We start from the raw sequence: 27,522 nt of genomic DNA on the forward strand, positions 1-27,522 counted from the left end.
TTTCCCCTCTTTTTCATTTTATTCAGTGGTGCAAACAAACCTGAATAAGGGAACCGCTAAATACACTAAATACATATAATGAATGAACTAATTTCATCTTGAAGAATGGCACGCTGGGAAACTGAACCACTTCCTCACTTTTCTCTTAAAATAAACTATCAAGCATATTTACCATTTCAATTTCTATAAAACATTTTATCCATTCTCAGTTATTTTAAGATCACCTTGCACGGCTACAATCAGAGCCCCCTCCTTTAATTGATATAAACTCCAAATATTATTGACATGTTTCCAAATAATGAATTGTTTGGTCTTTCTTGGACTTTTGGAGTTTTGGGACTGGAACTTTTCTAGTCTTCCTGAACACTTAAAGTCTTTTACCCATCATTTTGACAATTTGTATCAAAATGATGGAATGCCAGTTTCCAGTCCAGGTTATTTTGGTGTTATTTACCCATTTTTTGATATTTAGGTTGAGCTAATGTAAATAAATCATGTTTCAAAATCCAAAAAACGTCAAAAATCCATAGAATCACTCTCACAAATCACATTTTTAAAACTTTATTTGACCAGGAAATGTAACTGTTTTAAGCCAAGACAGGCAGGATCAAACTAGTTTTTTTTCAGTGGTGGCACTAACTAGACCACAAAGCCGGCACAAGCAGGATAAACTCGGTGCTTGAGACCTGTGTGACATCCGAGTTTGACGAAAGATGTAATCACCACAGTGGTTACGGTTGACACATCGATACTGACGGTGAGAGCTCAGGAGATGTGACAACACTGATATAGTAACAGGATGTTAATGTAGCCACCCTCAGTTGAGCTCCTTTGGTTGTCAGATGAAGTGCAGTGTAGAAAAATCGTTAATTGAACAGCTTTTTGAAAAGTAAAACGAGTATTTTTGTTTGTTTGTTTATTTTGTTTAGTGGTTGCATTTGAGGTTATCTGATTGATTGTGGTTTGCACATGTGGTTTCTCCACTTCAACAGCTTAGAGCAGATGATTACGAAAAACATAGCTTCACTAAAGGTAGACATGCATAACCTGGAATTCCTGGAAGTAAAAGAAAAGAAAAAAAACCCCGCGTCATTCACTCAGTCCGTGAGCGGGTTGGGCTTCTCCAAAGTTTCTCTCTTCCCCGTTTCATGGAAAGCTGCATTCCTGTCAGTGACAGAGACTTGTATGAACAAGAATGTTTTGCTTATGCGTGCCTATTCTCTAAAATGCAAGCTTTTAAATTTTATCTATACGCCTCGGGTGCTTTTAATAACAATTGACTCAGGGTGAAAAGCGTCTCAGGAAACAGAGAAATGCATTATGGTACCTCACACTGGAACACGTTATCTTAAAGAACGCATGCTTTTTTTTTTTTATAAATAATAACAGAGTGAAGACTCTGTTTTAGCACAGAAAAAAATTCCAAGGACAATCATACATCGAGATAATACAAAGGTTTCGACAGAAAAGGGGAGCGGGAGAGTTTTAATGAAGGACACGCCTCTCTGAAGCGCTCCCTTAAACCACAGCATGTTACAACCCGCGAGGCGAGATGTTATAGTTTGAGCTCACAGGAGCACTGTCAGGGCTGGTGAGCAGCGGATTTTTGAACGATATACATATCACAAAGAGAAAATACATCGTGAAAAGGTGAGTGGATTATAAACAAAAACACTTAGCACCTGTTTCTTTGGACCACCCCTGGACCACCCAATTTTTTTGACAAGTGAATCTATTTCAAAGCTAAAAAAATCTTAAAATAATTTTTCTGAAGTCAGTTATTGATACAAAATAACATGTTTTTTAAAACCCATTATATTATCGGAATGCTTAGATGCACATTTATTGGCTTTTTCGCAGTTCTTTACTTTTCAGACTTTCTAAAGTGGATGATAATTTTTCATCTCGTTTATTTCGTTCTCAAATAAATGCCTGAAAATAAATTACTTCTTCTCATCATGTCATGATGTGATGACCAACTTCTGAACCCATAAACTTCCATCACTCACGTTTATGTATTTATTTATTTGTGGTCAGTGTGCACAGATACACAAAGGCTTTTACTACGGTGTGCAAAATTGACTCAGAAGCCAACTGCTTGTACTGCACTTCCAGTGAGAGACTGTAGTGACACAAGTAAGGAAAAAAACTTCAACGTGAACCAAAGACTGTTGAAATAATGCTCTTCGATGCAGTATTTGCTGTTAATATCAATGTTTGGTGCGTTTTAATATGCTGTTTATGAGATTATGCTGAATCATGGGCTAGAGCCTTGGATGTAAATAATTTAAAGGCTGCAGTACAGTAGTAAGGTGTGAGCCAACAATTGTTTTTATTTTTGAGTTATTTCTGTACAAAAAGATGTAGAAAAAGATGACTGAAGAAGAAATACTTCCCATGAATCATGACAATCCTTCAACATCCCACGCCTATTGCAACCTAACTAAGGGAGGATTCAGGGTCACCTGATCCAGCTCTAAGAATCTGGTTAGATCTAAGATTTTTAGGGCCAAGTACATCACCTCAGTTTTATCTGAATTTAGAAGCAAAAAATTTGAGGTCATCCAGGTCTTTATATCTTTAAGACATTCCCGCAGTTTAACTAATTGGTGTGTATCATCTGGCTTCATGGAAAGAGAAAGTTAGGTGTCATCTGCATTGCAGTGAAACTGTATGCGATTCTTTCTGATGATACCAGATAAAGGACGCGTGTATAATGTAAACAGAATTGGTCCTAGCACTGAACCCTGCGGAACTCCATAATTAACCTTAGTGTGTGAAGAGAACTCTTTATTTACATGAACAATTTGGAGTCTATTAGATAAATATGATTCAAACCACTGCAGCACAGTACTTTAATATATATACAGCATGCTCTTATCACTGTAATAAAGTATTATGGTCTACAGTATCGAACGCTGCACTGAGGTCTAGCAGAACAAGCACAGAGATGAGTGAAACTCTTCAAAGAAACCATTCCTCTGCAGATGATCTGTCAGCTGTTCAACAGCTACTCTTTCAAAACGTTTTTAGATCAAAGGAAGGCCTAAGACAGCTAGAGATGGCTTTTTAAGTAATGGTTTAATTAGTGACAGCTTGAAGGCCTGTGGTACCAATTATTAGAGATAGGTTGATCATATTTAAGATTGCAGCATTAATTAATGAGGCAGCACAGTGGAAGGGTGGTTAGCACTGTTGCTGCATAGCAGGAAGGTCCTGAGTTCAATTCCACCATCAGGCCATGTTTTTTCTGTGTGGAGTTTGCATGTTCTCCCCATGTTTGCATGGGTTCCCTCTGGGTACTCCCGCTTCCTCCCACTGTCCAAAGACATGCAGTTTGTGGGGATAGGTTAATTGATTAGTCTACATTGCCCATAGGTGTGAGTGCAAATGGTTGTCTGTCTCTCTGTGTTAGCCCTGCGAAGGACCCTCGGGAACAAATTAATTTCGTAAGTCGGGGTTCAACTGTAATTATTCCTGCGTCTTTCAGGATCTTACAAGACGACGCATTGACTATTAAATTTGTCGTCGCGATTTTGATAGTCGACGTGATCGTGACTAGTCGACTAATCGTGGCAGCCCTACTGGGAACACAGGGAACTTGGAGCGTGGAGAAAACACAGCGTGATGGGACTGGTTTCCCCAAATCTCTGACCACAACGCTACTGAATTTTTTTGATCTCTGCTTAAAAGTTGTGTCTATACCAAAAAATCCACCAATTTAAATTAACTCTACTATTTATGCTAAGAAGAACGATCAGATAGCTATCCACAATTATACTAGAAACTTGTTAATGGCTAGCAAAAGCCTTGGTTGAGGTGAAACTTGCTAAGGGATATTTAAACAAATATTAGTGGAGGTGTACATATATATTTGACTCTGCATATACTTTTGACTCTATGTGGATTAGAGAAAACCCAAGCTTTATAAGTGCATGTAGGGAATATGTCTGTTAAGTATGTATGTTGAAGCTCTTTCTTGACTAGTAATTCATGTTTCAATTGGAGAGTCAAAGAAAACCAATGGGTTTTTCTTTCAGGTTCAAAAGTTCATCTAGCATGAACAACATACGTGTCTCATTCCTGACTGGCCCAAAGACTACTCCTGACCCTGATGAGGAAAATGCTGTGAAAAATGACTATTCCGCAGCCATTGGTGCCCTCATCTTCAGCTTGGTCTTCCTCCTGGGTGTCCCTGGAAATCTCTTCATTGTCTGGAGCATCCTGGCCCGCATACGCCAACGCTCAGTCACCACCCTCCTCATCCTCAACTTGGCATGTGCTGATGGGTTCCTCATGGCTCTCTCCATCTTTTTCATCATCTACCTGGCCATGCAGTCGTGGGTCTTTGGTAACACCATGTGCAAAATTGTGTTCTACCTGTGCAACTCCAACATGTATGCATCAGTCTTTCTGATAACCCTGATGAGCGTGAACAGGCTGTTGGCCGTGGTCTTTCCACACACACTGTATCACCTGATCACCAGGAAGGTTGTGAAGAGGGTGATCCTAGGCACATGGGTGCTAGTGATGGCCATTTCCATTCCTTCGTTGGTGTTTCGAGATGTGAAAGAAGAAACTGATGATATGAATCAAACAACATATGTGTGTGCACCCAATCACACACTGCGTAGACATGTAAGTACACTTGTGTTGGTTATTTGTCTGCCACTGATCTGATTAGATTCATAACCATATTTGTTTCCATTATCAAAATGCCTGCTAAAAACCTTCTGTATGTGAGAGCCAGTGAAATAGTGAGTGAGGTATTGAACATGATCACACTTTGAGCAAAAGGGATGAATTCTTCATTCAGGACTAAATTAATAAAAGAAAAAACGGTTCTTTAAAAGACTGGTTAAATGTTGTTGGGGGAAAAATGACTTACATTCTCAGATTAAAGGAGGATATTTTGGTTGTTTGTTTATTTCTCCTGAAATGTAGTATATCTCTGTGTTTAAACTGTAACTATTGATAAAAACTACCGTGTCAAAAAATACTCTTATAATACTCGACATTTTATTAGATATGATTTCATGAACAATTAGACAGCTAAAACATTTGCTTATTTTAACGGGAACACACTATCTGAAAGTGAGAGGAAAGAAATATTGCAGATGTGTTTGTTACTGTGTTTAAGGCCTTGGAAGCTGCAGCTTAACTAGTGTTCAAAATGTAGTTAAAATAACTCAAATTACACCAGACTGCACGTTTTTTAAGCCCTTGAGCCCACACCGTAAATACTGATGTGGCACTGCACAAAAGTCTGAAAATCATTTTGCATTGATCCTTCATAAATGTAGTAATGCTCTTCTGTAAAACATTCCTTCTTTACAAGTAAAAGTCCTCCTTAAGTAAGGTGGCAAATCAGAATCAAATTAGAATCAAAATATTCTAAAACTACATAAAGTAAAATGATTTATTTTGCAGAATGGCCCTTTTCAGATCAAAGACCATAACAACATTACTTGGTTTTAGGTCTCCAGATGTTTCATTTTGTCCTCTTATTTGACAAAAAAGAACCAGAGAAGTTGATCAGTTTAAACAGTTTCATAATTCTTTGTTTTTCATTTAATATCTAAGGAAACCGCTTTTCTTTATATCCTCTCATGTGCAGGTGAGGTTTGAGTACGCCTTTCAGACAGTGGCAGGATTCATTATTCCTTATGCAATCATTATAACCAGCTACGTTCTCATCCTGAAACGCCTGAGGGAGACCAGGTTTCAACGAAATATCCGCAGCGAGAAACTTATCCTGGCTATCGTCATAATGTTTGGCCTGTTCTGGTTGCCGTACCACGTCATCAACATGATACAGGTGTGCAAGGGGATCTTCTCTACCAATAACCCAATAACCACATCAAATCTGTTTGTAAATCGATTATCTGAGGATTCGATTGAATACTGAGTGGGTTTTTATTTTTCACCCAAGGTGGCAGCTGCGTGGTACCCAAAAGACTCAGAAACAAAAAAACGGTGAGTAACTGAAGATTTTCATAAACATGGTGCTAAAGTTAATGAAGTACTATATTGTCATTTTATGCATTATGTCCAGTAATAACAATACTCTGTAATTCAAAGCTGATATATGTAGTCTGTCTCCGTGCATGCAGTGACACACACCTAGATTTAATTTTTACCATCCAGTAAACTGAATATACTATAATTGTAAAGAGTTTGAATGTGCCGCCATCTTCAGTATATAATATTATCAAAATATTCCAAAATCCGGAGAAATCTCAATATTTGGGCTTCATGTGACACTGCACTAAAAGCAGGCAGGATTCTGTTGTGGAAAATCACTGCAGGGGTTCAGGACCACTTCCAGAAATCTCTCTGTGAATACCATGTTCACCTTACCATCCAAAAGGTTGAAGCTCTAACAAACAAGAGACAGAGCCGGGTATCGTCACTGATTTCTAGACTCGATTCGATTCCAATTCACAAGGTCCCGATTCAATTCGATCCATGATTCGATTCAATTCAATTTTGACCCAGACAGTCAGAGATAATATAATTCTGATCATTTATCAATACTGGCACTTGTGAGACTTCATCAGAGGTGTAAGCAACACAGAAGATGCCTTTGTGTCAAAGTAACTGAGGGTAAAACACAGAAAAAGATTAAGGAGAGTTTCCTGGCCTGGCTTTTTATAGCAGATAACCTTAAAAATATTCTGCAGTAGATCAAAAATGGAAGAAAAGCACAAATCAGTATATGAACATTACTGATGCTGCTGAAGTGAAGGAGTGTAAAGATACAGAGGGTTTATTAGAGACACTTTAAAAAAAAAAAAAAACAGCGGCCGACAATGCTGTAAACAATAGTAGACTGTGAAGGAATTGTGATTTTATTGTGGTGGAAGCAAAACAGCAAAAGTCAGAGCGAATTAATGGCGATGTTTATGAAACGTGAAGCATAGTTTTGATCTTCTTTTGCTGCCAGTCAATTTAGTTTGGAGAGTGACAAAACCTGCAGCTTCAGAAGGTGTGAGCTCTCAGCTTTCAGGCCCAGTGGGTGAGAAAGCCGACATCTCACAGATTCTGAAGTATCGGCTCTGCGCATTGTGTTTACATCTTTGTGTGGAATCCATTTACCTGCTCTCACTTGCTTTTTTAGCTGTTTGGTGGTTGTTGAAATAGTTTTGTGAGTTTTAACCTGAGATTCTGGCATTTCTGGCAAAATACATGTATATTTAAAAGTCGATTCAGGATTTAATGAATCAATATCACTTTATTCAAGCTAAAATTTTAATTTTCCGATTTTAATCGGAAATTCAATTATCGAAACCCACCCCTAGTTGAGACTCCTCCTCTGGACATGTGCAGAGGAGGAGTAGTAGGTAAACTGGATTACAGATATGCAATAAGGAGCTGCCAGGAAGGAGGAAAAGACTGCAGAGAAAATTCAGAATGAGAATACTTTAATTATCCCTGGGGATTATGCGGTTGCAGAACCCTGAAGGGAGAAGCCAAAAGAATAATAATAAAAAGACTCAGAAAGCATCTTTTTATGGAAGGTCTCAATATGTCTTGATACTGCAGGTGATGATTAAGGGGTACTTGAGTCACTCTGTACAAAAACAATCACCATCACTGTGAAAAATCCAACTTTAACTTTCTTCCCTGCAGATTGCAGGATTTTGCCGACTTAACCCGAGCGGTGACCTCAGCTTTGTCCTTCATCAGCAGCTGTGCTAACCCGGTTCTCTACACCTTTGCCGGTAAATCCTATATCAAGAATAATGGCTTTGGCTTTATGGCTAAGCTGTTTGAGGGAACATCATCGGAAACAGGACCCAAAACCACCCGGTTCACAGCAAAAGACGATCTGGGAAAGAATAACGTTGATTCTGAAAATCATACACTGGCTTCTACTCAACAAAATCGATGTTGAATGAACTTAATGCACTTAACAGACTGTATATAAATGAGAACATTTAAAATTGTGTAAATCTTTAAACGGAATATGTAGCTTGAGCATTTGAGGCTACAGACGATAAGCACCAGCACAGTATATTTAGAATCTGATAACAGAGTTTAAGTGAAAGTCAGAGGCACAGGCACAGCCGGGCTACTTTTGCCTGCATGCACCTGAATATCTGTAAAGTGTATAGGACTGTACATACTTTTTTTTGTGTGTCACATTATGTGTATGTGAGAATGCTACCTAACATAGAAAGCAGACTCAGCTGAGTGTTTTCATGCTTAGTGTGTTCATTTATAGTCAGGTGAATGAATGAAGATGGGACGGTTGGGGAAGTTTGCGAAGTTTGGCCTTACACAGAGACACAGATTGAATGGTTTATATGACACTGTGTGGGATGTGTTCATGTGATGTGTGTGTGTGTGTTTTAAATGCAACGGTTAAGAATTGTAAATGGCTGTACCCAAAAGGCAGACTCACAAAATAAAGCTCAGTAGGTTGATTTATAATGATATAACTATATAAAATGAGCTGACAAAGAGTGATGTAGCCTAGGTGGGCCTAGGACGTAGTCTAAGAGGGTCATGAGAGAGAAAACAAGTGTAAGTGATGACTTGCAGGGAGGAGAAAAAAAGTTCAGCTCAGAGGAGACATTGTGAAGTATTCCTCAAGGCAGGCCTAATCAAAATTAGGTTTTTGGGGCCTTCTATTACTGTCAGTAATACTGCTTAGTGATCATTCACACACCTACTATTATCCTATTTCATTTTCTAATGTTCCATTATAAATATGCTTGTGAAACTAGATGTGAGAACTTTTTGTCGTTGTTAGATTGAGCTTTAGCACTGTAGATTACAAAAAATCAGAAAACAATTTGCACACTTGCAGAAACATAATTCAAATAATATTTGGCAAAGTCAGCATCTCCCCCTAATGGCCACACAGAGAAGCAATATACAAAACCTCAAAGAGCTGCACAGTTGCAGCAGTGTTGTTTGCATCATCTTATTGCCAGCCTGGAAAGTTTAACCCATCTATGACTTTAATCTGAATTGGTAGTAAGTTCAGCTGCAAGTGTGCCTGGGATTGATTTACACTTGATATTCAGTGTGATATAATATTGTAATGATTGTTAAAGGCTATTCTACTGTGACAGGTTGACAACCTGTGTGCACTGTTGTTGTTTCTTTAAGAGACATGTTTGGTTGCGCAGCAGGAAATGTCAGTGAGTGTGTGCAGGAAGAGAAAGGGAGTTCTTGTTGTTCGGAGCTGGAGAGGAGTTATACCGGAGGTCTGTCTTAGGGGTTAACAGCCCGTGTTTCTCTACCTACACAATAAACCGTGGTGAGATCAAAACGTCTGGTTCTTGAGAGCATATGTGAACATTACAATATTAACTAGGATACTGAATGTCATAGGCCAACTAAAATTAACAAAATAGAACAACAAAATTGTATTTACTATAAATACATCAGCTGCCTTATTATTTTTGGTTTTTAAAAAACTGTAACAGCTTTCTGCAACAACAATTTGAAGTGCAACAACACAGCACTACAAAAATTAGACTAGTGATTAAAAGCAATTCAATGAACCTATGTACTTAAAACATGGAGCTTGCCTGCTCAAGCACTTGCCTTGCTTGTCCAGAGGGAAATGCCTCTGTGGGATCCACAGGCTGACTTTGGGCTTTTGCTAAATGTTGTGTACTGTCTGAAAACGTGTTGCTAATGTTTTGTTGACAGTTGGTACATGATTTAATGTAATTCATCTAATTCATCTTACTGTGCTGTTAAGTGGGCTAGAGCAATTCAGTTCAGTTCAGTTCATGTATGTAGCACCAAATCACAACTTCTGGCTTGGAGCATAACCGGTCAGTATCACCCTTCTGTCAGTTTAATTACACATTTAAAACCTGAGATATTTTGGTATTAAAAAAGAATCACAATTTCATCTGTACATCTCAGTTTTTCTACATGATAAATGATGAACCTATTTTGTAGGGTAAATTGAACACTGCACACTGTACTGCTTCACGGCGTGTGCAGCCCTTTACATGGCTGTAGAACAGAAGCATAGGGCCCTTTGAAGGGCTGTAAAGCAAAGGCCTGCAGCCCTTTGAATGACGGTACAGCAAAAGAAGGTGACCCTCAATAGTGTTTATTTTTTCCAGCTGAGTAACAAAAGGATCGGAAAGATCGAGTGAGGATCTCAAAGCAATAGATGAGAAAAGCAAAGAGTATGAACAGAATAAAGTTAAATTAAAAAAAAAAAAAAAAAGCCAGGTGGTGCAAACTCAAAAATATAAATTATTAGCACATATTTCAAATTAAATTTTAAAAAATTTGTCCCATGATTGGACTGGGAATTTTCTAGACTTACTCACCACTCAATGCATTTTACACGTTTAAATAGACAATTCGCTGAAAAATTTGAATCATATGTATTTCTGTTATTTCATTTTATTCTTATTTTAAAATATCTGTGATTTATGCCATCTGTTAATATAATGATGTTCGCCTGACGGTGCTCAATGTGCAAATTTTACATTGATTTGTTTATTAAATGGGGGAGGAGGGAGGGAGGGTAAGGCAAAGGACAGGGGGAGATGCTGACAATAAACGCACACCAGGTGCTTAGGGGGAAAGGTATATTGCAGTGGAATCAAAGCTAAGTTATTGATTACTCTTTCATACGGTTGTTTGTTCGTTTTTTTGTAATTCATCTAATTCATCAGATTCAAGATAAATCCCAGCCAAAAGTGAAAAAGAGAATAACACTTCCAGCAGGCTCCTGGTACATATTTTCGAGATTGAAGAAAAAAAGTCTTTAAAAATTCACAAGATTTTATGTAAATGTAAAGTGACATTCCTTTAAGTTTTGATTTACTGTAATGTAAAAGTACAGAAAGTTTCTGTGTTTTAATTATTTTAAAAAATCGATATTTTTTTACGGCTGTTGGAATATTATTAAAAAAAATTTTAACGCATTTCTTTGCTTTTTTTGTCTTGTTTCATTTTGTTTTATATTGTGAAGAGTAGCATCTTCGTCAGTGACAGAGCCTTGTATGAACAAGTAGGTTTTGCTGTTGTGTGTGTGATCTCTAAATGCGTGTTTGCGCTTGTGTGCCCAGCATACATGACACAGGAAAGTCTTTTGAATCATCTAACCCCCCGGGTGCTTTTCATTGCACAACACTTAGCTTAGAGTTAAAAGTGCCTACGGACACAGAAAAATGCATTCTGGTACATCACATTGGGACATCCATTTTTAAAGAATGCATATAAAAATAACAGTTCATATTCTGTTTTAGCACAGATACACAGATACAGAAAAATTCTACACGACACTCATACATAGTCATGAATACAAAGCTTTAGAAAGAAAATGGAAAAGCGGGACTTTTAAGGAAGGGCATGCCTCTCGGCATCCCTCCCCTCACTGACAGCATGTTATAGCCTGCGAGGCAGGAAAGGGTTCAGTTCGGTTTTTATGGTCTGAGCTCACAAGAACACCTTCAGACTTTGGGAACACATCACAGAGAGATAACAAACCATAAAAAGGTGAGTAATATCATAAATGAACATTTAGCATATTTTCTTTTGGACCTCCTTTTGATATTTTTGATACACGGGTTAATTTCAAAGTTTAAATTAATGCATACCAAATGGTTTACAAACCTTCTCCATGTTATGGAGCCCTTCCATATAAAGTTATTGGCATTCTTTGCAGTTCTTTTATGATTCCCAGTTTTTAAACCAACATTTTTGAGGGGTTTTCTACCCAAAGAAATGCTTGAAATTGAATGAGATAAAGACAATCACACCAATTATTTTTTCTTTGCGGTCAGTGTACAGATGCTTTTTACTACAGTGTCCAAAAGTGACTCAGACAATGTCTGTGACTTCTGCACTTCAGTTTTCTATGTGAAAAAATGAGGTGAGAAAAAGAAAAAAAATCAAGTTGAATCAAAGACTATGTTGAAACACTGTTCTTTGACACAGTGCTGCCAATGTTCAACGTGTTTTAGCACGCTGCCTCTGAGGGCTGAATCATTGGCTAGATACTTGGATACAAATATTTTAGAGGCTGTGTCAGGGTAGCACACGTCCCTCTTTAAAAAAGTATTAGTCATTTTTTTTAATCTTCCGTATCTGGTTATTATGGGGTTTTTTATTGAATGAACCAAATTGTCAAAGAACTCTGTGTTCAGTAATTTCTGTCACTTTTTGCCTCTTACATACCTTTCTATCTGTTTCTATATCTTTTCAGGTAATTCCTTTTTTTAATGCAGAGGGTTGATTCAATGGAAATACCACTTTTAATTATAACTTATGTGTCAGTGTGGAGCTCTCGATCATATGCCCATTCAAACCACTTGTTCATATTTTTCACCTCATGTTTCATTTTACCGATTACCGAAATTACACATTAGCAGACCTCACAACTAGAAAAAATACAGTCACATAATTATGAGATGTTGTTTTTATATATAACTATATTATAAATTATGTTTTATAATATCTAAGTATATCACTGGTTGGAGATACAATACGTATGTGCATTTGTTTGATAAAAATTTTAGAGTTTCAATATTCATCTACCAGACATATTAAAGTAAACAACTATATCTAATTTGCTTAACACAGAGACAAAAGAGGTTGTGGTTTTAGGAAGTGTCTGAAATCCAACTGTACAGAGCTGATGGTAAATGTCAAAAAACACACTTTACCAAAGTCAAACTTTGTCGTTTTCATTTTTGTATAAATTTGCTCAGATCAATTAAGTAAGATACAATTTAAGCTTTAGCGGTGCAGGTGAGAACGTGTTTTGGATGGTCTCCCATGATAATTTCTGGATTAATGTGCATTAATCCAGAAATTACTTGTTACTGTCTTGACAAGTAATTTCTATTTCGTGTGGAGAGCCAGAAAAAGTACTTCTAAGGTGCTTATCTTAACACTTTCACGCATAGTGGTCACTAGAGTGGACAGCTCTTCGAATGTTGTTTTCTTGCATTTGTGCCAGTGTTGATGCGATATTTGCACATAAATTACTACATTGGACACTGATGTGTCACTCCATACCCTGCCACCCACCGGTCGTTCAATGTTACTATAGATGTATGACACGTTTCATTGTAATTATTGTTATTTAACCCTGTCATGCATGACTTATGACAACCTTAATATGGATTTTTTTCTTGAATATTTATTAAGAAATAAATATATAAATATATTAAGTATTTATACATTTTTTTCATGCCTACAGATGAATAAAAATACTTTAAAAAATCCACATTGAAGTTGTCATAAGTCATGCATGAAAGGGTAAAAATTATAAATGAATGAAAGAATAAATAAATAATACTGTAGTGGCAATCTGGTAACCTGACAGTTCCATGCTGAAAACTGTAAACATGAAGTTAGCATTTATCAAAGTGCTACTTTAGTGTTTTGGACGTCATTAGTTTTGTTTACTAAACTGTTGACTGAGTTTGTGTTTGAGGTTCTAATGTTTTTTCCCACCTTCAGGGTCAAAAATTCTTCTACAATGAGTAACACGAGTCTCCCACCTCTGACAAATCCAATTCCCACTGAACCGGCAGAAGAGAGCGCTGTGAGCAATAACTATTTTACAGCCATTGGTGCCCTCATCCTCAGCTTGGTCTTCCTCCTGGGTGTCCCTGGAAATCTCTTCATTGTCTGGAGCATCCTGGCCCGCTGCCGACAACGCTCAGTCACCACCCTCCTCATCCTCAACTTGGCATGTGCTGATGGGTTCCTCATGGCTCTCACCATCTTTTTCATCATCTACCTGGTCATGCAGACGTGGGTCTTTGGTAACACCATGTGCAAAATTGTGTTCTACCTGTGCAACTCCAACATGTATGCGTCAATCTTTCTGATAACCCTGATGAGCGTGCACAGGCTGTTGGCCGTGGTCTTTCCACACACACTGTATCGCCTGATCACCAGGAAGGTTGTGAGGAGGGTGATCCTAGGCACGTGGATGTTCGTGATGGTCATTTCCATTCCCTCGTTGGTGTTTCGAGCTGCTACTGCTCAAAACAAAACGAAAGTTGTGTGTGCACCCAATCACACACTGTCTGAACATGTAAGTACACTTGTGTTAGCTATCTTTCTGCCACTGATCTGATTAGTTTGATAACTATATTTATTGTCATGCATAAAATGCCTTCAAAAATCATCTGTACATTTGAGAGCCCGAGAAATAGTGGGTAAGCTACTGAAAATGATAACATATATTGAGTAAAAGGTCCATAACAACTAACTGAAATTGAGGCTTTTTTGGTTTGTTTTGAAATAAAGATGCATTAATAGCTTAAACATCTGCACAAGCTGATATCAGCTTTCTTAATTCATATCAGTTTATTTCATGATAGAGTGCTGAATCGGTGAAGAAAGAAAGAGAGAGAGAGAGAAAAGCTTTGTTACTGTGTTTAAGGCCTTGGAAGCTGCAGCTTAACTAGTGTTCAAAATGTACACTCAACAAAAATATAAACGCAACACCTTTGTTACTGCTCCCATTCCCCATGGGATGGACGTAGAGACCTAAAATTCATTCCAGATACACAATATAACCATCCCTCTCAAACAGTGGTCACAAATCAGTCCAAATGTGTGGTAGTGGGCACATCTGCTATATTGAGATAATCCATCCCACCTCACAGGCGTGCCACATCAGGATGCTGATCTGACATCATGAGTAGTGCACAGGTGTACCTCAGACTGCCCACAACAAAAGGCCACCCTGGAATGTGCAGTTTTGTCTCACAGCAAAATGCCACAGATGCCACAAGCAATGAGGGAGCGTGCAATTGGCATGCTGACAGCAGGAATGTCAACCAGATCTGTCGCCCGTGCATTGAATGTTCATTTCTCAACCATAAGCCGTCTCCACAGGCGTTTCAGAGAATATGGCGGCACATCCAACCGGCCTCACAACCGCAGACCTCGTGTAACCACACCAGCCCAGGACCTCCACATCCAGCAGGTTCACCTCCAAGATTGTCTGAGACCAGCCACCCAGACAGCTGCTGGAACAATTGGTTTGCTTGCACAACCAAACAATTTCTGCACAAACTGTCAGAAACCGTCTCAGGGACGCTCAACTGCATGCCCGTCGTCCTCATCGGGGTCTTGACCTGACTCCAGCTCGTCGCCGTAACAGACTTGTGTGGGCAAATGCTCACATTCGATAGCGTCTGGCACGTTGGAGAGGTGTGCGCTTCACGGATGAATCATGGTTCACATTGTTCAGGGCAGATGGCAGCTGAGAATGTCCCAGTTCTTGCATGGCCAGCATACTCACCGGACATGTCACCCATTGAGCATGTTCGGGATGTGCTTGACCGGCGTATACGACAGCGTGTACCAGTTCCCACGAATATCCAACAACCTCGCACAGCCATTGAAATGGAGTGGACCAACATTCCACAGGCCACAATTGACAATCTGATAGACTCCATGCGACGATGTGTTGCACTGCATGAGGCAAATGGTGGTCACACCAGATACTGACCGGTTCTGGGTCCCCAGACCCCCAATAGCGCAAGAAACTGCACATTCCAGGGTGGCCTTTTGTTGTGGGCAGTCTGAGGTACACCTGTGCACTACTCATGATGTCAGATCAGCATCCTGATGTGGCACACCTGTGAGGTGGGATGGATTATCTCAATATAGCAGATGTGCCCACTACCACACATTTGGACTGATTTGTGACCACTGTTTGAGAGGGATGGTTATATTGTGTATCTGGAATGAATTTTAGGTCTCTACGTCCATCCCATGGGGAATGGGAGCAGTAACAAAGGTGTTGTGTTTATATTTTTGTTGAGTGTAGTTAAAATAACTAAGATTACACCAGACTGCATGTTTTTTAAGCTCTTCAGCCCACACCGTAAATACTGATGCATGAGCAGTGGCACTGCACAAAAGTCTGAAAATCATTTTGCATTGATCCTTCATAAATGTAGTAATGCTCTTCTGTAAAACATTCCTTCTTTACAAGTAAAAGTCCTCCAAAGACCACATTGACATGACTTAGGTATTTAATCTCTAAGGAAATGGCGTTATATCCTCTCATGCAGGTGAGGTTTCAGTACACCACTGAGACAGTGGCAGGATTCATTATTCCTTATGCAATCATCATAACCAGCTACGTTCTCATCCTGAAACGCCTGAGGGAGACCAGGTTTCAACGAAATGTCCGCAGCGAGAAACTTATCCTGGCTATCGTCATAATGTTTGGCCTGTTCTGGTTGCCGTACCACGTCATCAACATGATACAGGTGTGCAAGGGGATCTTCTCTACCAATAACCCAATAACCACATCAAATCTGTTTGTAAATCGATTTACTGAGGATTTGATTGAATACTGAGTGGGTTGGTGTTTGTTTTTCCACCCAAGGTGGCAGCTGCGTGGTACCCAAAAGACTCAGCAACAAGAAAACGGTGAGTAACTGAAGATTTTCATAAACACGGTGCTAAAGTTAGTGAAGTACAATATTGTCATTTTATGCATTATGTCCAGTAATAACAATACTCTGTAATTCAAAGCTGATATATGTAGTCTGTCTCCGTGCATGCAGTGACACACACCTAGATTTAATTTTTACCATCCAGTAAACTGAATATACTATAATTGTAAAGAGTTTGAATGTGCCGCCATCTTCAGTATATAATATTATCAAAATATTCCAAAATCTGGAGAAATCTCAATATTTGGGCTTCATGTGACACTGCACTAAAAGCAGGCAGGATTCTGTTGTGGAAAATCACTGCAGGGGTTTAGGATCACTTACAGAAATCTCTCTGTGAATACCATGTTCACCTTACCATCCAAAATTGCAGGTTTAAGGTCTGACAAATGAGAAGTCATATGTGACTAGGATGTACAAAATTAGAAATGAATACATCAAAGAGTCAGATCAGGTTAAGCCGACAGAGGTAATATTAGAGAGGCAATGTTGAGATGGCATGCAGAGGAGGAAAGCATCTTTTCAGAGAAAGTCTTAATAGGGTCTTGATACTGCAGGTGATAATTAAGGGGTACTGAGTCAGTCTGACGAGGCTATAATGGCACTCTGTATAAAAACAATCACCATCAATGTGAAGTATATCCAACTTTAACTTTCCTGCAGATTGTATGGTATGGCTGAGTCAACCCGAGCGGTGACCTCAACTTTGGCCTTCATCAGCAGCTGTGCTAACCCGGTCCTCTACACCTTTGCTGGGAAATCCTATATCAAGAATAATGGCTTTGCCTTTATGGCTAAGCTGTTTGAGGGAACATCATTGGAGCAAACAGGAACCAAAAGCACCCGGTTCACAGCAAAAGACGATCTGGGAAAGAATAACGTTGATTCTGAAAATCATACACTGGCTTCTCCTCTACAAAATCGATGTTGAATGAACTTAATGCACTTAACAGACTGTATCTAAATGAGAACACTTAAAATTGTGTAAATCTTTGAACGGAACATGTAGACATGTAGCTTGAGCATTTGAGGCTACAGACGATAAGCACCAGCACAATATATTTAGAATCTGATAACAGAGTTTAAGTGGAAGTAAGAGGCACAGGCACAGCCGGGCTACTTTTGCTTGCATGCACCTGAATATCTGTAAGGTGTATAGGACTGTACATATTTTTTGGAATAATCAAATAAAATTGTGATAATATTATGTGTATGTGAGAATGCTACCTAACATAGAAATCAGACTAAGGTGAGTGATTTCATGCTCAGTCTGTTAATTTATAGTCAGGTGAACGAATGAAGATGGGATGCTTGGAAGTTTGCAAAGTTTGACCTTCCACAGAAACACAGATTGGATAAATGCTTTATATGACACTGTGTGGGATGTGTTCACAGCTAGTGTGACGTTTGTAATTCCTCATTAGTGTTTATGAGCATATTTCCCTTATTAAAAGACACTGTATTGAAGCTGTTTTTGTTGTTTTGTGATTTAAAACAAAATCATATTGCAACTCTGCCAGCATAACTCTTTTGACTTAAAATTGTAAGAAATAAATGTGTAAAATTGCAGAAAAGGTTCAACAATTTTCTTTTCTTGTTGAATACAAAATTTATGCCCTCCTGCACATTTTCCACAGCCATGCAGTGGTGCTGGATTAGAGTGTTCCCCAGGCTTTATGCTTGACAACCCCTGATTTAATTGTTCTTAAGGCAACTTTTTTGCAGTGGAGATTTTCTTCTGTAGAGTAAAGATAAGTAAATTTTAGGCACAAGTCTGGCAGAAGCAAAGACTCTTTGGAAGTACCGGTACAGATATCTGTGTTAAAACATACTCCAGTAAAAGTTGAAGTACTGAAGAAATTTCTTTACTCAAGTATAAGTGAAAAAGTACAGGCTCTAAAATGTACTCAAAGTAAAAAAGTAAAACGAAGCTCCTTGAAAGACAATTCTATTTTTGTACAAAGATAACTGAACCTTGTGCTATATTAATATAATAATCAAATAATATTAGTACATGAGAATACAAAAATTATTTGAATCTAAATTTTAATTCTAATGAATGTGCTTGCTTTGAATCTGCTTTGTAGGGCATATTCAGTAAAAAAAATAAATAAATAAAAAAATTAAAAAAGCATACATCGAGACATAGCTTCAATGGGTTTTCATGTGCTCACTCACTCAGATGACATGTAGTTGTCTGCCTCCACAAACAGCTAAGACATGGTTTGTGACAAATGTCGCAAGTTAACAAAACTTGTCAAACACAAACAAAAGTAAATCACAACACAGAACATGATGATGAGTTTGTATGAGGCCAACTGACTCAGGGGACAGGTGCTGCTAGGGTGAGGCAGACGTCACCGGCGAAGTCCTTTGGTGTTGCAGGCAGCCACTAGGTATCGAGGGAAAAAATGTGCATCTGTTTGCGATTTGCAGCACCATTACTGAATTTTGGCAAGTCACCTGGGTCTGGGCTTAGAAATAGATTTCTAAGCTATTTTATTAGAAATATCCTGTCTCAGAGTGATGCTAAAAAGCTAGTTCATGCATTTATTACTTCCAGGCTGAACTACTGTAATTCATTATTGTCAGGATGTCCTAAAAACTCCCAGAAAAGCCTTCAATTAATCCAAAATGCTGCAGCAAGAGTACTGACAGGGACTAGAAAGAGAGAGCATATTTCTCCTGTTTTGGCTTCCCTTCATTGGCTTCCTGTTAAATCCAGAATTGAATTTAAAATCCTGCTCCTCACATAAAAGGTCTTGAATAATCAGGCCCCATCTTATCTTAATGACCTTGTAGTACCATATCACCCCATTAGAGCACTTCGCTATCGCACTGCGGGCCTACTTGTTGTTCCTAGAGTATTTAAAAGTAGAATGGGAGGGAGAGCCTTCAGTTTTCAGGCCCCTCTTCTGTGGAACCAGCTTGGATTGGGGAGACAGACACTATCTCTACTTTTAAGATTAGGCTTAAAACTTTCCTTTTTGCTAAAGCATATAGTTAGGGCTGGACCAGGTGACCCTGAATCCTCCCTTAGTTATGCTGCAATAGGTAGGGATGGGTACCGGTATCCGGTGCCATGATGGCACCGGTTCTGACATAAACGGTAGTAACCAGACCGAAAAGCAGCGCACATTTCGGTGCTTTATTTCTGTGCTTTTTTTTCCTGAGCTGTGATACACTTTAGATTCTAGCCAATCATTTTACGTTTCCGAGGATAGTAGGCGGGGCCAGGTACGTACATTCTTTTAGAGCAGAGATACAGATTAAAAATGCCCAAGGCAAAGCGGTCAAAAGTCTGGCTGTACTTCACAGCAAAATATGCAAACTCAGCAGCCTGCAACAAGTCCTTTAAGCTGATACTGTGATACTGTCAAAGGAGGTAACACCTCAAATCCGATGAAACACCTGGCGACGCATAGCGTTTTTTTTTTTAAAGCCGAGAAATGCGCCGTATTTGATAGCTTGCTGTGAGACCTCACACCGTGCACATCTACTGCGGGTGGGTTGCCTGTTATCGGACCCGGAGTTAGCAACATCCCCCAAAAACACGAAGAGGAGAGTCCTGACCCCTAGCCCTGCCAGTGTAGCAGAAATGATGACGGATGATGATGACAGCAGCAGCCGTTCTTCTCTGGGTCAGTAGCTTAATGTTGTTCGTGTGTAATTTACGTTGAGTAGGCTAACCATGTTATTACATTAATGCATGTAAGGTGAACTAGCAAACATCATCATAGCTACATGCGGCTGTCTTCTTGTTTGATGGCAGATACTCCCTTCACCCTGGCCAAAAAGGCTAAAATGACCAAAGAAAAAGTGGAAAACAGCTAAACATGAGAGGTTTTTGGACAAAGTTTGTGTTTTTTTTCCATTGTTTAAGCACTGCTTCCAGCCAAGAATGATACCATATATGCCCTATAGCTGCAGAAAAGGCTAACATTGTTATCTTTTTACAAAAAAAAAACAAAACAGCTGAACATGAGAGGTTTTTGGACCAATTTTGTGTTCTCCATTCTTTAAGCACCAGTTTGAGCACCATTTAAGCACTAGCACAGTTTCAAAAGTACCGGTTTGGCACCGGTATCGGATAAAACCTAAACGATACCCATCCCTAGCAATAGGCATAGGCTGCGAGGGGATTCCCATGATGAAGCGAGTGTTTCTTCTTCAGTCAACTTTCTCACTCACCCCTCTGCACTGAATAATACTTGTTATTAATCTCTGGCTGTCTTCCACAGCATGTCTTATTCTGTTTTCCTTCTCTCACCCCAACCAGTCGCAGCACATGGCCGCCCCTACCCGAGCCTGGTTCTGAGAGTTTATCCGTCCCACTGTCGCCAAAGTGCTTGCTCATAGGGTAATATGATTGTTCGGTTTTTCTCTGTATGTATTATTGTAGGGAGTACCTTACAATATAAAGCGCCTTGAGGCGACTGTTGTTGTGATTTGGCGTTGTATAAATAAAACTAAATTGAATTCAAACAATGGAGTAAAGCTACAGATGGCTCTAAAAGATTTTAGATGTAGTACAAAGTAGTTTTGTCAGTTATGTTAAGGCCAGCTTTTTCTGTTGCCATACATCTTTACTTCATATAAACTCCAAACATTATATAAATGTTTTGGTTTGGTTTTGTCTCTCAAGTCATTGCTGTACTGCAAATTTTCTAGTCTTACTGATCACTCAAAGCACTTTGCACATTTGAATAAACAATATAATTCAAAATTAAAATTACATCTTTATTTTATTGTTTGTTTATTTTGTATATATTATCTGCTGTAGAGATTCATGATGTCTTTTGAAATAATGGAACTAAATGATATTTACCAAACAGTCCTCAATTAAGAAATACATTGGAAAAAACAAATCTTCCAGACTATACCTTCAAATTCTACATTTTTAAAACTTTTAAGATCTCCTTTTGCAAGAGTTTCTTAGGTTGATTCTGCCAATCTTGGCCTAATTCTTTTTCTGTTGAAGGAATAAAACAAAATAGCACAAGCAGGATAACTTATAGTATAAACTTCAACAATTCGTGACCTTGTGAAGTAGTCAGACTGGAACATCAAGGAAGGTGGTAGGGAAGCAGACTACGCAGACATTTCAGGTTTCCAGAGGTGAGCAATTTATTTACAGTGAAGTTAATTTAATGTGTAACTTAACAAGACTTCCCCCAAATCAACTCCATTAACAAAACTCAACAGACCATGGACCTGGCAACACAGCTCACCTCTCCTCTCTTGTCTGAATCTGGTAGAGACTGGCTTTAAACAGGGCCATCAATTTCCCTCCAATTAGCCCAGCCAGTACCACTCACTCGAACTGAGGGATCTAAAACTCTACACAGATGATTAAAAAGACACAAAACATCTTCACACTTCTAATATGCACATTTACACAACTAAATGGCAGTATTAACAAAAGGAAAAAAATTCAACAAATCCCTTTAAACCTTAACACAAACAAAAGGAAGCATCTCTATGGAAAAAGAAACCCCTCCACTTGGTTTGACCTGCTGATGTCATGTGTGACATCATGTGTGACTTTAAAATGAGAAAATGCTAGGCAGGCGTTTCCCCACACCTGACCCTCATGAAGACTGAAAAGACAGAACAAAGTATGAACAAATGACTTAATCTGTAACATAATAAAATATAAAGAAACATGTAACTGAGTATTTGCCTTAATTTGCAGAATGTTTGATTTGCCGGCAACAGAACGCTTACACAAACAAAACCCGGGATAGTGAATGCAACAATGTTACTTAACAAATAGCAAATCACAGCAAATAAATAGAAACAGAATAATGTGTATAATGTGCAAAAAAAGGTCAACACATATGGGACAATAGGAGACCATTGCAACTGCTCATCCACTTTGTCACAGACCTTCACAATTTGGGTTGGATTTCTACAAATTCTCTTCACTTTTCATACAAAGTTTAATATATTTCTAAATGTATGAAATTCTAACAAAATCACAAAGTGAGTGGAAATGATAAAAAAAAAACAAGTAGTTTCTGTTATTTTTACATGGATTTGTTAATAACTGATGTGTTTTGCAATTAAGGAACTTTTCACAAAAAATCTGGTGAAAGAAATTAGATCTTTCTTTTTCTTGTGAATGACATCTAATTATTAGGGGTGCAACGATACACAAAATTCACGGTTCGGTTCGATCCTTTGGTGTCACGGTTCGATATTTTTTCGATACAAAAAAATGTTCATGCTTTTTTAATTTGTCATTTATTAAAATTATAAATATATATTTTAACTCAAAAGTACAGTTTTTAAATTTAATGTTGCTGAAACAACAAAGTAATAAAAAAAATAAATCTATCTGATCGAGAAATCACTCATCTTTGGAAAAGCGTTTATTACAGAGAAATGGCTCTTTCCAAAATAAAAGCTATACTATACACTTCTTCTGGGGTATACTCTAAGCAGCATATTAAACATATCAGGTCCCCATAAGGAGAATCATGAGCTAACGGCTGTCTAAATGACTCGGGTAAAGTTTGTAGCATGCGTGCTTGTTGTTTTTGTCTGCTTCCACTTGTCTTTGCACTAGGATGATGTCGGCGTAAATGTGCAGTCATATTCGTTGTGTTCCCACTAGTGCTGTCAGCATTAATCTGAAATGACGTTAACGCCACAACACGGCAAATCTCCATTAACAAGCTACCGCAGATTGCCCCATGCGTGGGGCTGGACAGTGTCAACACGTTAACGAGCAAACTGCGCTAAGGCAGTAGTTCCCACCCATGTAATTGAGCATTGCGTGGCACATCCGACATACTGTTTTACTTTTGTCCATGACGTGCTTACCTTCAGGGTCATACGTCACATGAAGACCAAAATGGTTCCAAAGGCCAGATCTGAATGAGGGTGGGGGAGGTTCAATTTGCCATGTTGCAACGAGCTTAGCTTCTGTCTTGCTAGCTTGCCCTGCGCTCAGTGAATCTGCGCTCGACAGTGCAGCCTAGGCGGAGTAGTCGAACGCAGATCCACTGAGCTCTCAACACAGACAGCATCGTCAGAAGAAAAGTTGATAAAATAAATTAAAAATTTTGTATTGTTCGATACATATGCATACCGAACCGAAAGCACTGTATCAAACGGTTCAATATCGATACGAGTATCGTTGCACCCCTACTAATTATAAGTATTAGTCAATTCTGAAAAGGTATAAGGTAATTTCACAGATTTCACAGTTATATTAGTTGTATATCTTTTAAGATTATTCACTGAAATTGGTAAAACTGTAGAAAATTAATAGATAGTGATTTAATGATTTTGAACAATAAATGTTAAATGCATGTAGAAATAAAAGGTATGATATAAAAATATAACAAAATCTAAAAATATCATTGTACATATAATGCATTTTCACACTGAAAAAATGCAACAACAACAAAAAATGAACAACTAATTACATTAGTTTGACAAAAACACTTAATGCTAATAGAAAGCATATGGAAATCCTTTCCATTATATAAGTTGATTTATAGAGGTAGTTTTTGGAACGATAAACAAAGTCTAGAGTCTGATTAACATAAAATTTTAATGGGCTTCCACTCCAGGGAGGAGAGGGCGGGGCAGCGGGGATTCTCTGGCTGGCTGGAGCAGCACCTAATAACCAGCTCGCAAAATAAAAACAAACCATCAAACTATAGCTGTCAACGTTGGTGCTGTCATCACAATTAACGCGATTTAAAATTTTAATGCTGTGGTGGACCACTAGAGGGCTCCACTCACACCCAGTGTTGAGGAAATGTGTTGCTGAGTTTTGTGGCGATGTATTCAGTTGATGTGAAGAGAGGAATAAAGCTGGAGTGAGAACTAAGAGCTCCCGTGTTGTCTGTGCTTACCTCCACATTGGTGACCCCAGACTCAAACATGTTACAGGTTGAGGATGACGCCGGCTCTGGTCTGGATACATCAACGACTGCAGGTCCTCCGCCTCCTGCTGCAGCTAAGTTTGCTGTGGCGCTGAAGCTGCCGGACTTTTGGCTCCATGATCCCGCATTGTGGTTCGTGCACGTGGAGGCTCAGTTCACCCTTCGTGTCATCTCGACTGACGACACGAAGTATCACCATGTGGTGGCCTCGCTCAACCCGCTAGCCACCTGTCGTGCAATTACCCTCCTCCGGGATCCACCCGCCCAAGGGAAATATGCCGCCTTTAAGGAACTGCTTCTTCAGCGCTATGCCCTCTCCGATGTGGAGCGAGCCGAATAGCTTCTCTCCCTCTCAGACCTGGGTGTTGGCAGACGGTCGGCAGCGGCCATGCAGAGATTTTCGCCGTTTAAATAATGCCACGGAGAACGATCGTTACCCCACCTCCACATTCAGGATTTTTCCGCCCATCTCACTGGGACCTCGAATTTTTTCTGACATTGACGTGGTGCCGCGGTATCACCAGGTTCCCTGTGCACGCCGAAGACGTTTCTAAAACCGCTGTCATTACCCTCTTTGGCTTATTCGAGTCTTTGTGCATGCTGTTTGGCCTGAAAGGCTGATGGACTCTGTCTTGCGGGGGCTGCCTTTCGTTTTCGTGTACCTGGACGATATATTGGTGGCCAGCTGCTCGGTGAGCGAGCACGAGTCCCATCTGCACCATGTTTTACTCTGCTTCCAACCCTTCCAAGTGCCAGTTTGGGTTGCATGTCCTGGATTTCCTGGGGCACCGCATTTCTGCTGATAGTGTGGTCCCGTTGCCAGATGGGGTCCAGGCCGTTTCGGCTTTTCTGCATCCCACGTCGGTTAAAGTGTTGCAGGAGTTCTTGGGGATGATCAATTTTTACAACCACTTTCTCCCCAGAGCTTCCCACCTGCTACAGCCGCTCTACGCTGCCTTGAAAGGTAAAACAGCCAAAGATCTTGTTGACTGGCTCCCAGAATGCATCCAGGCGTAATCCACAGCCAAGTCTGCGCTAGCTAATGCCACCCTGCTGGCCTACCCGTTTCCTTCAGCAGAGATCGCGTTAACCACTGACGCATTGGACGTAGCAGAGGGTGCCATGTTGGAACAGCGGGTTTCCGGTGTCTGGCAGCCACTCGCCTTTTTCAGTCATACACTGGATGCCGAACGTGTTGTTTTCGTCAGGGAGTAGCTGGCCCTGCACCTCATGACACGAAGTGCATGCATTTTGCTCGAGGGTTGCAACTTTACCACATATGTTGATCCCTTGCAATATCCAAGGTCTCTGACCCATGGAGCGCATGCCAGCAGCGCCAGTTGGCGTCCATTTCGGAGTTTACGATAGACATTCAGCATGTGGCTGGTAAAAGTCCAATCACATCCCTGACTGTCTCTCCTACGTGTTGGTTTCTCCCGTGTATATTGGCGTAGACTACACTGCCATGGCCACTGAGCAATGTGCAGAACCCGGACGTCCTTGCCCTTCAGTCAATGAAAACAGGCCTTGTGCTGCGTGGGACGGTGGTCCGCGCCTGCTTCGTAATGTTGTCACTGGCCGCCCAGGCCCGGTAGTTCCCCTTTCATGGCATCATCGTGTTTTTGACCCGGTACATGTTTGTTCCAAGGACACTGGACATTTTGTTTGTTGCCCATGGGCACCCATTGCATCCACTGTATGACAGGCTGTACAGGGTTATTAAACCGGGCCAAAAACATTTCCTTTTGGACTTTGGAGGTCAGCAGGAGATCTACTCTGATGATAGACTTAATCCTGCACATGTTCTGCAAGACAAGAAACACAAAAGCTGAAGACATTATTATATAGACTTATAATTTTCACCGATGTGTTTTCTAAATTCTATCATACACATGAGTGAGCGAAAAGTGTGCGCCAGGGCCCTCGGTGCGCCTGCTTGCTGCTGCTGCTGTGCTGAAGTCTCACACACAACCTGTTGAAAGGGGAGGGGGCGGGCTGCTTCCAAATAGTGCACATTTCTTTCATAATATTGTCAATGCAAGCCCATTATGTAGTAATTATTTTTCCTGGGTTGTGTGAAATCACAACAAGGTGTAGATCTATTAGTCTATTAGTTTATGTTGTTGGGTTGGGTGTTGATACTGGAGAGCAAAATTACTGATGGAAGATGGACAAAAAAAGGTCAAAGCCACCAGGTTTTAAAAAAAAAAAAAAAAGAGAGAGAGAGAAAACGATAACAAGCAAAAGATACAGGAAAGCAGATGTGACTTTGGATAATGGCAGGTATTATGTATCTTGAAACAAGATAACATTCATTAGTAGGAATTGGGAAAACTTCTGTTTACCTTTGTTAGCCACTTGGCTATGATAGTAAACAGTAGACTGCTGATGATAGGACAAAGACAGCAAATATTAAAAATGACATCTCGCAGGCGCCCAAGAGAAATCCTAGTAAGATGCTCAAACCAATTGGCTCCTTTTGATGTGGCAGCAGATGCCAGTCTTTGGAGGAAGCTTATTTCCACTTATTTCTTTTGGTCACTACCCATAGCTCGTAACTGTAGGTGAAGGTAGGGACATAGACCAAATGGTAAATTGAGAGCTTTGCTTTTATGCTCAGCTCTATCGTCACCACGACGAACCAGTACAGTACATCGCTGCAGACACGGCACCAATCCGTCTGTCGATCTCGCACCAAAACCTCGATGCAATTCCAGCACAAATGCTTCAAATGTTTCACTGTCTCACATAGCCTCATTTTGGCCCTCACAACCTTCAGGGAACTTAGAAAGAATGTTCCTTCATGGTTCCCTGAAGGTCACTGATTGCTGGGTTATGTAATTAAAACAGAGAACTTGGATGTATTAGGAGCAGCTGTTTTTCAGGGATCTCTGCTGATGTTAGGTAGACAGAGTGCTGAAGTGTTGCTGCCCTCTGCTGGACTGTGTATTGTATTCAACAGTCTAAAAATAAGATACCCATGTAATCCTTGCATGCTATTAAATGGTGTGAAGATTGAAAACTGCTTCTACTGATTCTGAAAACTTTCCATCGGGATCTTTATTAATCAGTCACCTCAATCATTAACTCACAACCACAAAGTTTCAACCTGGTTACAATAAAATATCTTTTAATTGTGGAGGGAAAGTTTATTTGTCATGGCTTTCACGAATGAAAGATTTTCTGTTTTCCTT

The 27,522-nt window shown here is 39.6% G+C and overlaps 2 protein-coding genes across 4 annotated transcripts; both read left to right on the plus strand.

Annotated features, from left to right (window-relative positions):
* The first annotated feature begins 1,304 nt into the window (after positions 1-1,304).
* Positions 1,305-17,894, plus strand: LOC120723387 (leukotriene B4 receptor 1-like). 3 transcript variants are annotated; one of them, XM_040014826.1, is made up of 6 exons: positions 1,305-1,650; positions 2,038-2,136; positions 4,041-4,638; positions 5,618-5,818; positions 5,933-5,976; positions 7,633-10,218. In XM_040014826.1, the coding sequence occupies exons 3-6, from the start codon at positions 4,060-4,062 to the stop codon at positions 7,895-7,897; spliced, it is 1,089 nt and encodes a 362-aa protein (XP_039870760.1). In that variant the 5' UTR covers positions 1,305-1,650; positions 2,038-2,136; positions 4,041-4,059; the 3' UTR covers positions 7,898-10,218. The 3 variants fall into 3 exon arrangements, 2 of the variants coding, with proteins under 2 accessions (XP_039870760.1, XP_039870745.1); XR_005693735.1 differs by lacking the exon at positions 2,038-2,136 and adding an exon at positions 17,579-17,894 and having other exon boundaries at positions 1,317-1,650; positions 7,633-8,109; XM_040014811.1 differs by lacking the exon at positions 2,038-2,136 and having other exon boundaries at positions 1,317-1,650.
* On the plus strand, positions 11,250-17,894 carry LOC120723399 (leukotriene B4 receptor 1-like). The gene is made up of 5 exons (XM_040014835.1): positions 11,250-11,487; positions 13,459-14,041; positions 16,038-16,238; positions 16,358-16,401; positions 17,091-17,894. The coding sequence occupies exons 2-5, from the start codon at positions 13,478-13,480 to the stop codon at positions 17,356-17,358; spliced, it is 1,077 nt and encodes a 358-aa protein (XP_039870769.1). The 5' UTR covers positions 11,250-11,487; positions 13,459-13,477; the 3' UTR covers positions 17,359-17,894.
* Positions 17,895-27,522: the final 9,628 nt, after the last annotated feature.

This window comes from Simochromis diagramma, unplaced genomic scaffold, assembly GCF_900408965.1.
Source record: "Simochromis diagramma unplaced genomic scaffold, fSimDia1.1 OVJJ01000205.1, whole genome shotgun sequence".
In the NCBI taxonomy this organism is placed as follows: Eukaryota; Metazoa; Chordata; class Actinopteri; order Cichliformes; family Cichlidae; genus Simochromis; species Simochromis diagramma.